Source organism: Cyanistes caeruleus, chromosome 6, assembly GCF_971803275.1.
Source record: "Cyanistes caeruleus chromosome 6, bCyaCae1.hap1.1, whole genome shotgun sequence".
NCBI classification, from domain to species: domain Eukaryota; kingdom Metazoa; phylum Chordata; class Aves; order Passeriformes; family Paridae; genus Cyanistes; species Cyanistes caeruleus.
The window spans coordinates 27,836,203-27,853,819 of NC_141706.1; the positions used below are offsets into that span (position 1 = coordinate 27,836,203).

The following is a 17,617-nucleotide window of genomic DNA, read 5'->3' on the forward strand; positions in this document are numbered from 1 at the left end:
CACAGAAAAGCAGTCTCCATCTGCTACTAGGAGCTCAGCGTGCAACAAGCACTTCCCGAGCATCTTCCATTGTAATTGTATAGGACAGACAAAAAGGAACAGCAGTTGTATTGTAGTTGTACAGGACAGAAACGAGGCGCTGGGAGAACTCATCAGTCAAGGACAGGATGAGTGTGAAGAAAGGCCCGGGGTGGGGAGAAACAGCTGCTAGAGATGAAGTCCATGTCGCGCCTGTGAGCAGAAGCGCGCAGCCGAGGCTGTGCTGGGTCAGGCAGGGGGCGGTGCAGCCGCTCGGCCCGGGCGCTGCGGAGCTCGGCGCGCCGGGCGCTCCCGCGGCTCCCGGCCCTGCGCTGCCACCTCCCAGCGCCAGGGGGCGGCGCGCGGGCGGCGGCGCGCGGCCGCTCTGGGTCTGGCGCCTCGCTGGTGCTGACGACGCGGCCCGAGCGGGATCGGCGGCCGGAGCGGCGGCGGCGGCGTTAGCGGCGCGTTCGGTGTTTCGGCGGTTCTGCCCCTTCCCCGCCGCGCCATGCCCACCGTGGAGGAGCTCTACCGTAACTACGGCATCCTTGCTGACGCCACGGAGACGGCGGGTCAGGTGCGGTGTGGCCGCGGCCTGCAAGGCCTCGCTAGGCCTCGGGCTTGCGTAGCGCCGCCGCGGGGTGTTCCGGGCCGAGGCGGGGCGGGCGGGCCGGGATGCCGTCAGAGGGGCTGCTCGCCTCCCCGCAGAGCCGGCAAGCCGCCGGGGCTGTGCTCGGCGTGGGTTTCCCTAGGCCCGCGGCGGCGCGGGGCGGGTGGAAACGAGCAGCGCGCCCGGGGACCTGCAAGGACCGCTGCAGCTCCCGTCGCTTTTGCAGCATCCGCGGCGTGTCGGCAGCTCTCCTTTAAATGTGGCGTCGCGGATATTAACCAGTTCTTGGCTAGTCAGGCTGTTTTTCGCAAGGGGGCGGGGAATTTCGACTGGTGAATTCAGGTCTTGAAGTGTTTGACACCGCACTTGGAGATCCAGCGCACTTGCAGATCCGGAGGGCGTCTGGCAGGGTTGTCTTGCTAAAAGGTTTGCTGTGGGAAGGTGAGGTCTTACGGTTTGAAAACTGCCCGTAGCCTTTGGGTTTTTTCTTCCTTGATGCAAGCACGTAAGGTTGACCCTTACGACTGATTTTTTTTCTGTAAAATCTTGGCAATGTTTGTTTATATATTTTTATATATTATACTTACTTATTTATTTATATAAGCATTTGTTTATACTATTACTGAATTATTCAAGAAAAGAGGATGACTTAGAATATTACCAATTGAAAATACTATGGTTAGTTACAGCTAGTTTTGGAATTGCATCAGTCCCTCATTTTCCCAAATCGCCTCCTGAAAAAGCAGAAGATACTTTTTTTTTTGTTTTGGTCGTAATATCAATAAATAGGGAAGTATTTTTGCCATTTCTATATCTAACCATGCATTTTAAGCTAAATGAGAACGCTGCTATATGAGGTCATTTAGAAAGTTCTTTAAGAAAACAAGTAATTTGGTGGCTGATTGGGAGCAGGGGGTGCTGAAGTTTCTTTTTTTCATTTTAATTCATGTCCGTTCACTTCGCTTGTGTGGCTATGCCCTAGTGAAACAAAGCGTCCTTACAGACAGTCCAGCAGAAACCTCAGAACCAAAAACAAAGTGCAAATAAAATGTGCTGTCACCTTGGCACTTTAGAAACATGCAGTTCCATCTCACCTTGATTCTTGTGAGTAGCCATTGTGAGGAAGGAATGGCCATCTTAGATAGAACCAGCTCCAGGGTGGTTAAGAAATGCAGTTGTGACAGGGATGGTGTATAAGAACCTCTGAAGGTAAGTATAGAATGAGGATTCCTAAAACACACTCCCAGCTTTGCCCCTCTGCAGCTTTTGGGTTCCCAGAGGAAGTGTCTCTGTAACCAGCATAGCTTGTGGGGTTGTTCTTCAGTGAACTTTTCTGATGCTTTGTTGAACTGAGTGTGCTTCTGGCACATAAAGGTTGTGTGCTAAAACGTTTCATTATTTCATTAACCTTTGTGACGGAATTACCTCTTTGAATTTGTCATTTCATAATCTTCCTTGATGTCTCCCAGTTTTTGCATTCTGAGAATCCATGAGTAATTGGCTCATTCCATGTTCATCAATTTTATCTCACTTAATGCTTTATTATCTCTTAACAACCTTTATGAGCATGATCTCTTTCTGCAAAAAGTCAGTCACCCTGTCTCAAATTAAGAAACATGGAACACAGGCATGGGGACTAGTAGAAGTTATGATATCAAGAGAAGTAGTTTAAAAGACTGGAAGTATTGAGCTTAGAGTGTCTCAGTTGAGAAAGGGGCTCAGGTATGAGATGTCCACAAGTGGAATGAAGGTAGGAAGTTGAAAAAAACTATTAAGAAGCTGGATGAAAATAGAGAGGAAGACAAATTTGTTTTCATAATGCATTGTGAAACTTGTCACAGGGCACTGTAGGGTATGAATTGCCTCAAGAACTAAGTTAATGGATGATTGATCAATTAACAGTTACTAGAGACAAAAGTCTGGACACTTGTCTCCGGTTTAGGACATTCCTTTGTAAAGAGGAAGGGAACACACAGAACAGAAGGATCACGCTGCTTCTGTAGTTGCCTGTGGTTTTTCTACAGCATTCCATGCTGCCAGGTACAGGTGAAACAAACTCCTGCCTGAACTGTATTTTGCCTACATGGTAGGAGTAATTAGCATGCAGGAGCACAAATGGAGGGAACACAGGCTACTTTGTTCCATTGCTGCATGAATGCTTTTTCTTATGCATTAAGTTTTATGTGTTCTACAACAGAACTTGTTCTTAACATGCAGCCTGAGAACTCATGTCTGTGATGATGTGTGTTTTCATTGCTAGTTTGTGCTGGCTCATTCCTGCCTTTGCTGCTGAGTGCACTGCATTGGCCCAACTACAGAGTGAACTGGGTGGTGACGTGGTTCAGCTGAAAGGCAACCAATTCTTTCACGCTTCTTTTTCATCCAGATTCGTATCCCACTCCAGATTCTGGCAACACAGAGCTATCAACAAGCTGTAGGGAGTGCTTCAGGGGCGTGGGCACTACATTTTAAAATGCAGTTTGCTTTAGAGGGTATTCATGTAGTGTACTGCTGTGTAAATTAGTATCTGTATTTACTATGGGATAACTTTCATGTGGAGTAGTGGTGATGATATATGTGCCTCTGGAAAATTTAATGTAAATAAAGCAAAGAAAGTATCCTGTGCTATCAGGGTTGCACTTCAAAGTAGGATAAGCTGTTCTAAGAATTCTTTTTCACAACCATGAGAAAAATTAATCTTAGAAGGTCCTGATTTCCACTAGTATCCCAGTAATGGTGACTTCTGTTTCACAAACAAACAGCTAACCACAACAAAGACTTCAATTAATTTAAAGTTTCAGTCCTGCAAGCACAGAATCAGAAGCACCTGTGTGATTCTAGCTGGAGCAGCTAGAGAATATGTTACTGTTGCTGAAGTGTTTGTTCCTATATTTGGAATATATATTCCTATATTTGAAACTGGAGGTTTCTGGGTTGTTTTTTTTTTTTAATCTAGTTTCCCTTAATAGTTTTTCCAAGCACTGTATTTCATCCCAGGTTAACTGCCTGAATAGATACTAGAGATTCCAGGTGAACTTAACTACCTGAATCAATGCCAGAGATACTTTAGCACCGTATATGTTAACAAGAATGTGCAGTGGCACAGTTACTGGGAAAGGTAATCTCTACTTCAAAGACAATACATGAGCATACAAAAGGTAGAAACTCCTTGAAAAACTGGCCAAGTTCAGTGGCAGTGATCATAGAATTCCTTGCACTAATCTAATCACAGTGTGCAAGAGGTGTTACTCTTGGGGCTGGCAGCTGGAGTGGTACACGTTTGAACAGACAGGAGCCAAGCAACAGAGGCGAATATTACCAAATTGGCATGGATATATCAGTCTAAGAGAATATAGTTCTTTGTAAGAAATGTATTTGTTTTGTTCTTTCAGCATAAGGATGCCTACCAGGTGATCTTGGATGGTGTGAAAGGAGGTGCCAAGGAGAAGAGACTTGCAGCCCAGTTTATTCCCAAGTTTTTCAAGCATTTTCCTGAGCTAGCTGACTCAGCTATCAATGCCCAGTTGGACCTCTGCGAGGATGAAGATGTTTCTGTAAGAATAAGAACCTTGTAGCAAGCTGATACTTTGAATTTATATTTTGCTATTTTTTCTCTTTTTGTTTAATGGGCTATGTCTTTTGGGAGGGGAGGGTTGGTCTTTGGAAATCATAAATTTAATTATATTCTTGCATTTAATTTATTGTGTGATGGTTTGGGAAGATGGATGTTTTCATTTCTCTTTTTTAGCTCCCACCACTGATCAGAGGAATAACTCTGTAGAAAGAAACTTACAGTTTATTTGAATAGTATTTACGTGTTTTCCTATCAAAAGGCACTTTGTGGTAGTTGATCCTAGTAAATACTGCTGGGAGATGGAATCTTGTTTGCACCTGAGAACCACAGGGATGTGATTCTAATTGTTAAGCTTCTTGAGATGCTTCATGCTGCTTCTGTGGTGCTGGTAGAAGCTGTACTCTTGAAGCATCCTTGCTTATCAGGTCATAAGGGATTTGGACAGATCATTCAAAGATTTCTTTCAGTGCTGGGAACAAACCTTAGAGTTTACCCCTGTCATTTGCACAACTGTCGAACTATCCTTCCTGTTAGTAAATAAAACTCATTAACAATACACATTCCAGCCTTTATTTTGTTGATTATCGGAATGATTTTGTGAACTGAAGTGCTGTTTGAATTTGATTTTTTTCCAGTGCTGCCTAGATCTAAGAAAAAGACATTATTTTTTTCATAAATATGTCAAGATAGGGGGATTTGGGATGTTAACATAATTCCTGAAATCTTTAAAATTTTTTAAATTTCTACATTATTGACAATTTTGACAGATCCGGCGACAAGCAATCAAGGAATTGCCTCAGTTTGCCACTGGAGATAATCTTCCTCGGGTAGCAGACATACTGACCCAGCTTCTGCAGTCAGGTAGGAGACATATCCTGGCTGATCTCCCCATGGCACACCTAAATATGTATACAATTTTGGCTCTGTAAAACGTTTTCCATTGATTCATAATTTATCCCAGTGCTTTTCATGTCCTTCTTGTGTTCTTTTTCTCCTGCTTTATGTTTGCTGTACAAAGGTTATTTGCTGTACTTAGGTTCCTGCTTCTGCTGAAAGGTCACTAATTATTCTAATTAGTCACTAACTATTCTAATCTAAACTGAAAATCTTTATTTTAAATAAAACAATTTTTTTTTCATTCAAGTTTTTTTTCATTCAAGTTCTCTGAAGGCATCTTAGAAAAAGGCAATGGGGGGAACCTTCCAGTTATGGACTGCAGCAAATTGCTTTCTGAAAAAGAATTACTGAATTTCTGATCCAGTTTCTAGAACCTGAAAAAGCCTGAGGGCATTTTGTTCCATACAGTTGCATTTTTTGGCGCAAAACAAATATTTTGGGGATAAATTCAGAATTTAATATACATTTAATCTCAGTGAGTTATAAAGTGTTAAATATTAGGTGTTCAAACTTCTTTTAAAACTGTATGGTTAAGATTCTGGGCATCTCTGAAGTTAGGTTTTGATGTGGGTTTTTTGAGATTTACACCATTCTACATTTGGTTTAAGAGAGAAATAGTTGCCACATAGAAATATTGTTGATTATTTAAGAGTTTAAAAATAAATAACTGCTTATTTTACATTAATTAAGTGAAAGTTAGCTTGTTTATTAACGTAACTCAAATATATAGATTAACAACTTCCCTTCAAGTTTTCAGTCCTATCAAGTTTCAAGGTTTACTTTTGACAGAGAGACTAAAGCAACAAATACCTTTTTTTTTTTTGCTTCCAACTTCCATAATCATGGCTTTGAACTTCCTCAGTCTAATAGTTTTTAAAAAATACAGGCTATGTTGTTTATAGCTAAATGCTGAGGACAGAATACTTCTTGTGCAGTATTAGCAGTCTTTGTTTTTCTTCTCTTATCTTTCCATTTCGAGTGGATGTATATTAATTGTTTTTCTCTCTCCAGATGATTCTGCAGAATTCAATTTGGTGAACAATGCCTTGCTTAGTATATTTAAGATGGATGCTAAAGGTAAAGGATACAGTTTTCTATACATGGCTTTTATGAACACTCCTCAGTCTGTGGTAGGATGAGAACAGGACTTAATTTTAATTTTTAATTTAATTTTTAAGTGCAGAAGTGAAACACACTCTAATTTTTTGGTTTTGCCAACAGTACTGAACTTAGTTGTGAATCTGAATCATACAGACTTATAAAAGTGTGGATTTATATGTCAAGATACATGATAATTGTAAATTTTATTAAAAGTTAGTATAGCAGTTATTTTAAAATGTGTCATGGAATCTTAAAAGATAAAACTTGTTCCTTCTGCCTAAAAGGTGCAGGTCATAACTTCTGAAATAATTTGTGTTACCCGATTTATTCTTCATTCAGGGACTTTGGGAGGTTTATTCAGTCAAATTCTTCAGGGAGAGGATATCGTGAGAGAGAGAGCCATTAAGTTCCTTTCTACAAAACTGAAAACCTTACCAGAGGAAGTGATGACAAAGGAGGTGGAAGAGTTCATATTGACTGAATCAAAGAAGGTGAGTGCCTGATTTCACTTCAAACTGAAGTATTGTTCAACCATCCCTTATTATTGGTGTTGCTTTGGAGGTCTATTTGAGCACTGTACAAATGTGATCTTGTGTTTACCTATTCTGATATACTCCGAAGTTTGCAGCATTTTTTTGTGGTAATGTTGAAATCATGGCTCTTCTAATTTTTTAAGAGTGACTTTGATTAGAATTGGACACAATCATTCACATTGGAAAGGGTCTTTGAGAGATTGATCTGCTCAGTGAATCATGCTCAGCTGAATTCTGATCAGTCTCAGTGGATTTTCCAGCTGGGTTTTGAAAGCCTTTTAGCAAAGGAGAGTTCCTATACTCTATGGGCAGCCAGCTTCAATGTTCAATTGTCCCCAACAGATTTTTTTTTCCCCTCTATCCTGTTGAAAACTCCCATTTTAGTTTTGTCATTGTTTCATTCCAACCATGTCTACCTCATCAAAGAACCTGGCTACTATGGGTGGTGTCTTGCTCTGAGGTGTTGGAAAATTAGTTGGTTTGCCACACCCACAGCTCTCTTCCCTTAGGCTGGAAAAGCCTGATTGCTTTAAGTTCTCCTCACAGCTCATGTGCTCCAGACACAGATCACCTTGTTGATTTGCCTTCCTAAACCTTATCAAGCACTTCCTCATACAGAGGAGCCCAACACTAGTTGCAGTATTCCAGACTTGGTCAGATGAGAACCCAGCCAAGGACCTGTCAGTCTTCTGTCCCTTTGTTTCCCGTAGTCTGTCCTGTCCTTAGCCCAGAACACTGCTTGTCACCCAAGGAATGCTGATGTCACTTGTGTTAGCCTGCTGTGCCCCAGAACCCTCAGTCTTCCCAGCAGAGCAGTTCCCCAGCCAGTCAGTCCCCTACATGAGCTGATGCAAGGAAGTTAGTTCATCCCAGGTGCAGGATTTGGCATTTCTCCTTGTGGAATCTTACGGGATTTCCGCGCATTCGCTAAGCTGAGAAAGATGTGAAAAGTTTTAAAACAACCAGGAATGAGTAGATACTTGTTTAAGATTTATTCTGCCTGAAGCATTTGATTTTTGTTAGATAGGAGTTTGTTCTTAAGTTTAGAGTTAAAAAATACTGTTACCTATGAACAGCTTGATGACACATGCTTTAATTTGTAGGTGCATTCAATTATACTGAATGTTTTCATGTGTTCCTTCAAACTTGTGTTTTTAAATAACTAAATGCTAAATATTTGCACACTTTACCTTTTCAAATGCCGTAAGTTTGACTTGGAGGTTTGCAAATTACCACCACAGAAATATGTTTTCTGTTTTTTCTGTCAAGGTCCTAGAAGATGTGACAGGCGAGGAATTTGTTCTGTTCATGAAAATATTGTCTGGATTAAAAAGCTTACAGACAGTCAGTGGGAGGCAACAACTGGTGGAGCTGGTGGCTGAACAGGCTGACCTGGAACAAACGTTCAATCCATCAGATACGGACTGTGTGGACAGGCTGCTGCAGTGCACTCGGCAGGCAGTGCCATTGTTCTCAGTATGTATTTGTTTACTTTGCATGAGAGGTACTGAGGAAAGTTAATGACTGGAGCTTGGCTTTGGTGTTCCCAATGATAATGTTTGAAAGACCACAAATCAGTACTTTTCCACCTTTAACCTCTGATGTATCCAAAGGTTGGAAACATCCTTAAAGCCTCCAAATGCAAAGATACCTTGTGTTTTTCTCTTCTCTTTACAGATGTTACAGTGAATTAGGACAAGAGTCTCGCATTATTTTGTGTTAATTTGATTATTTCAAATCTACCAAAAATACCAGGCAATTGCAGCAGTTATGGGCCTATACTTGGGTTGCAAGCAATCTTTTCAGCTGCTGTTGTGGACATCCTCTGAATTTAGGTTACCTTCAAGGAGGTCTGTGGCTTAGGAATAAGAGGGAAGTTTAATAAAGCTTTAAGGTACAGTTGTGAGGCAGGCATTTTTAAGGATGGAGGGGTGATGGGAAAAAAGACTCAAGAGTAACATGAATAATGTGTGATGGTTTTTTTGTGTTTTTTTTCAGAAAAATGTTCATTCTACAAAGTTTGTTACTTACTTCTGTGAGCATGTTCTGCCAAACCTCAGCTCTTTGACTACTCTAGTGGAAGGTCTTGATATCCAGTTAGAGGTAAGCCAAAGCTAAAATATCTTCCAAACAGTGGCTAATAACCATCCTAAAGACAGCTGTTTTAAAAATCACAATCTCTTTCCTCAAGTAGTTTTCATATCTTGGCTTGTAGGAAAAGTAGCTGCCCTAGAAAAAACATTAGCTCTATTGAGGCATGACTGAGCACTGCCTTTTAAAGCATGTGTCACCTGTCCCAAGCTTTTGAAGCAAGGTAGAATAAGTAAATCAGTGTAATCATTTTTATATTACTCTCAGTTTTTTTTAAGCACATAGCATTTACTGAAATGATGGCTGCATAGTTTGTGCTAATTCAGCCTCCTAAGGGAGTGGCTTAATGTCTGTAATTTTGTTGACATTAATCAGTGCTACAGCTTCAGTTAGATCTCTGTGGCTATTACTTGAAGGTGAGCTGAGCTGCAGATGTGGGAGATGAAGTTTTGTTTACTTGTTGACTAATGCTTGTTGGGATTAGATGCACAAACCTGTGGTTCTCTTAACAGACAGGAAAAACAAATTAGGCAGGTACTTCCTTGTATTCCTTCCTGCAGTTTGGGAGGGATTTGGTTGTAATAGCTGGCCTCTACTCTGCCAGCCATAGTGATGTGAGAATTGATTTTAGGTTGAATGTTAAGATTGTATACTTTCAGTTCACACACAAAAACCTGGCTATCCTTATCTGTAGGTTTTGAAGCTTCTTGCTGAAATGAGTTCATTTTGTGGTGATATGGAAAAGCTTGAGTCAAATTTGAAGAAGCTGTTCGATAAATTACTGGTAAGACTAATACAATTTTTATTCATGTAAAACAGTAAGAAATTAAGTTTTCATCAAAACAAGTTATTTTTATGTATTCATCTCTTTATCCTTTTTCTGAAGTGGCTACTTCAGAGATAGTCCTGTCCACTGATAGAAGGTTGAACATAATTTTACAATTTAAAGCCTTTGTAGATAGAGTTGGTACTTGAATAATGTTTTTAGTCCTGTAAACTCATGTGTGTTTTTATTTTTTAAATTTCATAGTCATGAGAGACTCATGTTGATTTCATTAAACACTGTATCTGCACTGACTATTATAAGCAAATTCAGCACTGTTCCAGAAGCATTGGTGCAGTACATTATTGCTTCCTGTGGCAGTAGTGCCACCATAGGTATTTCCTTTGAGTCGAGCCACAGAAGTGTAGGCAAACCACCTGCACCAGGGCTTTATTCAATAGTATAGGTGGATACTTTGCAAATTGTCAGCACAGATAAACCATCCAGTTCAAACACTGTGAAAGAGAAGTCAGCATAAATGTGTCTCACGTATTTGTTTTCCTTTCTGTTCTTCAGGAGTATATGCCCCTTCCTCCAGAGGAAGCAGAAAATGGGGAAAATGCTGGCAATGAAGAGCCCAAGTTACAATTCAGTTATGTGGAGTGTTTATTGTATAGCTTCCATCAGCTGGGTCGCAAACTTCCAGACTTCCTCACAGCCAAGCTGAATGCAGAGAAATTGAAAGACTTCAAAATCAGGTAATGATTTAGAGGCAAGTGTTGATGTTCTGTTACAAGGTGTTCATTAAAAAGTGTTAGTGGGGTTCCCTAGGGCACAGCACTGGGGCTTGTTCAACGTCTTAATCGATTATTTGAATGAGGAGATTGGCTGCATCCTCAGTAAGTTTGCAGGCAACACCAAGTTGTGTGGGAGTGTTTATCAGCTGAAAGGTAGGAAGGCTTTGCAGAAGGTATTGAACAGGCTGAATTGATGGGCTGAGGACAGCTACATGAGATTTAATAAGGTGGAGTGCTGAGTGCTACAGTTGGGCCACAACTACCCCACATCGCACTGCAGCCTTGGGACAGAGTGGCTTGAGAGCTGATCAGCAGAAAGGAGCTTGGGGGTGCTGGCTGATAGCCAGCTGGGTATGAGCCAGCAGTGTGCCCAGGTGGCCAAGAACGCCAGCAGCATCCAGACCTGTATCAAGAATAATGTGGCCAGCAGGACCAGGGCAGTGATCGTCGCGCTGTACTCAGCACTGGTGAGGTCACACCTCAAGTGCTGTGTCCAGTTCTGGGCCCCTCACTACAAGAAGGACACTGAGGTGCTGGAACATGTCCAGAGAAGGGCAGTGGAGCTGGGGAAGGGTCGGGAGCACGTGTCTGATGGGGGAGTAGGAACTGTTTAGTCTGGAAAAAAGGATGCTCAGGGGTGACCTCATTGCCCTCTACAACTGCCTGACTGGAGATTGTAGTGAGGTGGGCGTCAGTCTCTTCTGCCATGTCTCAACTGAAAGGATGAGGAAATGGCCTTATGTTGCACCAAGAAAGGATCAGATTAGATACTAGAGAAAAAAATTTTACTGAAAGAGTGGTTGGGCACTGGAATAAGTTGCACAGGGAGGTAGTGGAATCACTGTCTTAGGAAGTGTTCAAGAGGCATCTGAATGTGCCACTGAATGTGGGGATATGGTTTAGGTGTGACAGTTGGACTAGCTGATCCTGTAGGTCTCTTCTAACCTTCTTTATAATTCTCTGACTCTATGAAAATGTGAGTTATTGTCCTGATGCTAAAGAAGCACAAATCAGATCTATGGAAGACTTATTTTGAGCATTTCTTCTAAGGGGGAAGAAACAAGATGACAGCTTCCCTTTGCTTATGCTTTTTTTTCTACAGGACTATGTACATTTTACTAAGGAATTGCTTTTAAATGTTTTAGGCTACAGTATTTTGCTCGAGGGTTGCAGGTGTACATTCGACAGCTTCGTCTGGCACTTCAAGGAAAAACAGGAGAAGCTTTGAAAACAGAGGAGGTAAGAATTGTTCAGGAATTCTGATTTTTCTCATTGCGCCTACTGAAAGAACTGTTGGGACACATTAAGAGGCTGCAGTCAGTTTTAAGTATGCAAATAGATTAAGGGAATGATAGTGCTAACATCATTGCAAATGCATGTTACCTTATGCTACATTTTGCAAGTGAAGATGATTTAGTTACCACTGTTCGCTTCTTGTTGCAGCCACATGTATTTGGTTTGTGCTCTGGGCTTTGTTTTGAAGGGGAAATTTTCATATGTTGAGAAAAAAAAATCCAGTGGGAGCTACACTGGAGCATTAAAAGCAGCTAGTTAATATGAAACTACAAGAACCTTAAAAGCAGCTGTGATAAAAACTTGGAAGTGTACACACCTTTCACTACCACTGTTACTATAGAAATTCACTAGGAAGACCAGTTTAATGTTAGGACATCATGAAATGAGGTTGGCATAAAGTTACTAGATGCTCAGTGATTCTATTTTTTTTACAGAACAAGATTAAAGTGGTTGCCTTGAAAATAACCAATAACATTAATGTTTTAATTAAGGTAAGTCCTCACATTATGAAGAACTAAGTTCCCACAGCAGAATAACTTATGCAGAAGAAAGGAATAGATTTGAACCAAGTTGTATTGTGTTATTGTCTGTTGTGTTAGTTGGTGGTAGCCAGCTCAGAGTTGATGGTGCTAATTTATTTTCTGAAGAGGTGTATCTTGCTGATCCTGCAAGCAGGTTAGCTTTTGCTGCTACTGCTCTTGGGATGAGGTGTGGATACACTTTCTTGCAGCTCTAGTGTCCCCAGGAAAAGATCATCTTGCTTCTTTAGAGGTCTCTAGATTTTCTTGTCATTTCCCTTTCCTACAGTGGAAGTGAAGAGTAGTCCTCTCAGTGAAGAGTACGGAGTAGTTCAAAGAGGTACAAGGAGATTAAAGGAGGGAGGAGGCAGAGCAAGCTTCTGTACAGAACCTGTTTCTCCAAAAAGCCTAGAATATATGGGCTGCAAGAAAGAGACTTTCATCTGGAGCCCATGAAACCATTCTGATATCTTCTAATCCCCTTTTCCTCTCTTTCTTCAATCTCACTTTCACTCACAATAAACGAAAAATTTGGTCTACCAAATTGAGAAGCCTATCTTGTATCCCATCATAGGGATATCAGATGTCTTCCAGCAGGAGGCACTGTAGTTCATGGTAAGATGCTTGATGTGTGTAGGGAAGGGGAGAGGAAGCCTGTGCTTTCTCTGTAGATGCCCCATTCCTTGAAACATTCAAGGCTGGATTAAATGGGGGTTTGAGCAACCTGATCTTGTGGAAGATCTCCCTGCTCATTGCAGGGTCACTGAAGTAGATGGTATTTAAACAGCCCTCCCAACCCAAACTAGTTTATGATTCTCTATTTGGTCAGTGTAAGACACTAATCAGCTAAGATAAATTCTGCTTGAATTTCCTAGTAATGGCATCTGGATAAGGCAGTAAGCTACTGCCTTCTGTCTCTGCCATGGGACTAAAGGGTTTAAAATTATTGGAAAGTAGTGGTTATTCTGGAGTCTCAGTAAGTATCTAAAATTTTGAAGTGCAATCAACATGAATTTAACTGTAGAATAAACTGTCCAATTCTGCCTCCCTTAGGATCTCTTCCACATTCCTCCTTCTTACAAAAGTACAGTTACATTGTCCTGGAAACCAGTACAGAAGACAGATGTAAGGTAAGAGTTCTTCATGTAATAAAACAGTGAGGTTTATTTTGTAAACAGTAAAAATTAACCTCCCAAGCTGTGTCTGTACAATATAGACAGCATGTGAGCTAAAGTTTCACATCAAAATAACACCTGTGTATTTTCCTGTGGCTGTGGAGAGATGTTCTTAGTCTTGTTTTAGGGATACTAAAAACTGAATCAACTGTAGGCTTTTTTGAGATACTACTGTTCAGGGTATCATCATTGGCTGCTGCTGGCTTCCAGTGGTTAATCTTGGTGGCTGAACTGCTATTAGTGTACTTGTCACCACAAGGCTGTAATGACATGTTTTTGTTTTCTTTTGTCAGTCAAAAAAGAGCAAGTGAAGATACAACCTCAAGTTCACCCCCAAAGAAAGCTTCAGCAGGACCAAAAAGGGATGCCCGGCAAATATATAATCCTCCCAGTGGAAAATACAGCAGTAACCTGGGTAGTTTTTCTTACGGTAAGTTAGGCAGCTTGGAAGAGCTTTATCTAGTGACAGTTGTTTCTTGGGGCAGGGCAAATAAATATCATACCTTGGAAGATCAAATTGTACTGTCATGAGTTTTTGTTTGTGATGGTCTCTTCCTAGCTGTTGATGTATTGCAGTGAATGTTACCAGCCTATAACGTAAATAATTTGCAAGTTAGTTTTAGTAGTGTTTTAAAACCCAGAGTTAGTAATTGCACTGTTGTGTTCTCTGTTATGACACACAGTGCACCAGTTTCCCATTGAACAGGCCAGTTACAGCAAGCGGCAGAGCTGGGTCACCTCCTGTCATACGACTGGACCTGTGCTCCATTACTAATACAGCCATTGCTGGTGTTGCGGACCTGATCCAGAAATTCTGGGAATTGCGAGATTGACTGTGCCTGCACACAGTCATGTCCTTGTGCTCCCAGTGACACTGAATCTGCCTTTCTGCAAGTCATATTTTTGGGTGAAGCACAAGAGCAGTTGCAGACCGGATGAGTAGGCCCAGCAATGGCAGCGGCCCATCCCTTTCTTTCCTGTAGGCCCATTGGTCCTACCCCTGGCAAGTAAAGAGTCTGCTATGACAAATTGTCACCCACACACACCCACAGGTTGAAAAAGTAATATAAAGCATTGGTAGATATATAAAGCAAAGAGAAGAGATAACACCACCTGCAAATTTCTTTTTCTAACTTCAGGTAACACGCCTGTGTCTTTTAAGAGAAGCTTGTAATCCTGCAGATCTAAAGATTGGGAAGCTTTCAAACAGAAATGTTCTATTGCTTGCTTCTGTTTCTTGTTAGTGAGATGCTTCAGCCTCCTCTGTCAGCTTCTGATTCCTGTAGCCTTTAAAACCAGCATGCAATTCTCTCTGTAGATCAGTATAAACTGTATTTTAAGACTGTACATGAAAAGAAGTCATGAAAGGGGAATGAGGATTTGGCACATTTTCAGACAAATCCAAAGAAACTATATAAACTATTAGGGTTTGTGTTGTTGGGATTTTTTTTTCTGTGATTAGATTTGTTCTTAACAAAGAGAAAGGAAAAACTTTCTAGAGTATACAAATATTTGTGTGGTATCCATCTCTAGCTAGCATTTCTAATGGAATGATGATATCAGCCACAGGAAAAAGAATAATACGCTGATGATAACTTAATGTTAAGGATAGGAAAGGACAGATAGAAAGACAAAGTTCTGGGTTTCCATCATTCTATAAAATGAATATAAATGAGTTGCACGTCAGACTGACACCTCAAGATTAATATTGTGTTATTGAACAGGAGGAAGAGCTAGGCAGCCAGTTTTCAATTCTGTGGTGATGGATTGGCCTAAATAAAGTCCCAAATTACAGGGACAGTTATGTATCACAGCATTAGTATGCTGAAAGACTGCACTTAATTTAGATGGGCTCATTCTCATGACCTCCTTTTAAAATTAGTGGGGTCCATTTTCCATCAGAAAATAACTTAGCAATTTCATGGTCCATGAGCAGGCGTAGCTCAGAGACTGAAGTTACCCTTTAGTACCTCCAGACCCTGCTATTCAGTTTGGATCTGTATACAGCATAAAACCTGCCTTAAAAGTTTTGACTCTTATTTCAGAGCAAAGAGGTGGTTTCCGGGGTGGACGAGGAAGAGGCTGGGGAGGACGTGGCAATCGCAGCCGAGGAAGAATCTACTGAGAAGACTGCTAAATCTTCCATGCCCCTGAAGGGCTAAAGTGAAAGTGCTACTCAGCAAGTTTGCTTGGAGCATTGTTTTCTTCAAGGACTGCCTTCCATTGAGACTGACTTAAATGTTCTTTATACCTTTGTATGTATGATCTACTTTTCTAACGGACTACAACTTGTCCATAGTGAAACTACAACTGTATTTTTGGATGCTTACAGTCAGCAGTTTTGGGTTCTTTCTTTTGAAGTGTCTTCAGGATTCAAAATTGGAAAAGAGCATAGATGTTTCATCAAAAGCTGCATCTTGACAGTTTGTATATTAACCTAAAAGTCAGCTATATAATTGAAACTATATAATTGAGTTTATGTATTAATGGACAGGAAAGGCATGACAACAGAGATACGTGTTAGATAAGCTTAGCAGCTGAAGTAATCCTTTCCTCATCTGTAACCATATTTTGCAATATGTGGAGAAGAGTACCATTGTTAAATTTGCTTTGATTTACCTTCTTTAATTGAATTGAATGAGATACATGCTGTTTTTTTTAAAGTTTGCAACATGGCTGAAAATCTATTCTGCTTGTAGCATGAAGCAATCTTCTTACTTAGAGATGTGGAGAATGTGGCGTTTTTTGGTTTGCACATCCTACTCTTCTCCGTGCATTGTAATACAAAAGTGATGTTTTGAAAATTAATTTTTAATGTTTAATATGAATATGTGCATATAGTTATGCCGTGAAATCTCAGTAAATGAATAGCATAAAAAACCAAAACAATAAATGATTAATTATTTCAGGAATGGGTAAAGACTGATGCAGTGATTAAGCTTCATAGGCTGGAGCTGGACTATAGAAGTTTCTGGCTCTTTTCTGTTTTATGCAGATTTCTGGATTAGTTGGCACTTGAGGGTGGATTGGTTGGTTGGTTGGTTTTTCTTGTTTTGTGATTTTTGTGTGTGTGTGTGTTTTGGTTCTTTTTTTTAACCAATAACTGCATTTAAAAATATATAAATAAAATTGTATTTTGGGTAACATTGAAAAATTCCAGCTACATAGTTCAATTCAGGTGGAAAAGTTAACAATTCCATGCTATTTTTTCCATAGCAACTTAAGATTTTTATTTACTGGTGTGCACCCAGAAAATACAATGTAAGAGCACAATGCTTTTTTTTTTTGTTCTCACCACTCAAAATTTTCTCAGGTCATTCAACATTGTAAAGAAATTAGTATATAGTAAAAAGAAGTCAAATCAGAAAAGAATTTTAATTAAGTGTTTCAGAGCATGTTGATGTAAAATACCTTAGGCTTTAGAAAGTGAATAATACTTCTTATCCTCCCTTTTTTTTGCCCAGTGATATCCACAGGTGATGTCTCCCCACCCTAGTTCCATTTGTATTTGCTTGTGAATCTGATTGAGGTGTTTTCATTAACACTCTTTGATATTTATCACTACAATCAGAAGGCACGGAATACCAAAATTATGTCAAAGTTGGAAACATTGATGATGATGCTAAATTCAAAGTCTATTTTTGCTTAATTCTGAAGCAGTAGGTAGGAAACTTTGGACATTCCAGGACACATGAACTGACTTTGTATTTCTCATTACATGCCAGCTGCTAAACTGTTTTGGCATTAAAAGCATGAAACTTGGCTAAAAGCTTTGAAGGAGAAATTTGTGAGGTCAAAATGTCACTCTGAAAATAGGCACTAGATATGTAAAAAGCTTCTTTTGGGAGAAAAAAAAGACATTTTGCACTTGAGGCTATAATTGGTATTTTGAGGGGATTTAATAATGTAATCCCAAAGCCTAAACATAGCTTGTATTTAGATTAGTAACTAGGTACTAGCTGCTTCTTTTCTCACTGAATTTTGAGTTTTCTTTGTGTGACTCCTGTATTTCAGAGGTGATGTGCAAAGTTCTTGTGGCCTCAGAAGTAGTTAGATTCTTTTTCCCCAGTTTCCTATCTATTTTAACACAGTGAGTTCTTGTGGAAACACCTGTTTACCATCTTGTTGAACTGTAAATGCTCCCTTACAGCTTTGGAATAAATTCATTTTGTAATTTTGTTTGACTCATTGTTTCACAGTTACTCTGCAGCTTTGTGTCACCTTAGTAAAAGAGGTTCTGTGGT

At 40.3% G+C, this 17,617-nt stretch overlaps 1 protein-coding gene across 1 annotated transcript; it reads left to right on the top strand.

Annotated features, from left to right (window-relative positions):
* The first annotated feature begins 289 nt into the window (after positions 1-289).
* On the top strand, positions 290-17,557 carry API5 (apoptosis inhibitor 5). The gene is made up of 14 exons (XM_086892240.1): positions 290-595; positions 4,021-4,182; positions 4,970-5,063; positions 6,111-6,176; positions 6,540-6,691; positions 8,003-8,209; positions 8,732-8,836; positions 9,519-9,608; positions 10,164-10,345; positions 11,530-11,623; positions 12,115-12,171; positions 13,252-13,328; positions 13,667-13,803; positions 15,419-17,557. Exons 1-14 carry the CDS (start codon positions 527-529, stop codon positions 15,496-15,498), a joined length of 1,572 nt encoding a protein of 523 aa, XP_086748366.1. The 5' UTR covers positions 290-526; the 3' UTR covers positions 15,499-17,557.
* The last annotated feature ends 60 nt before the right edge of the window (positions 17,558-17,617 follow it).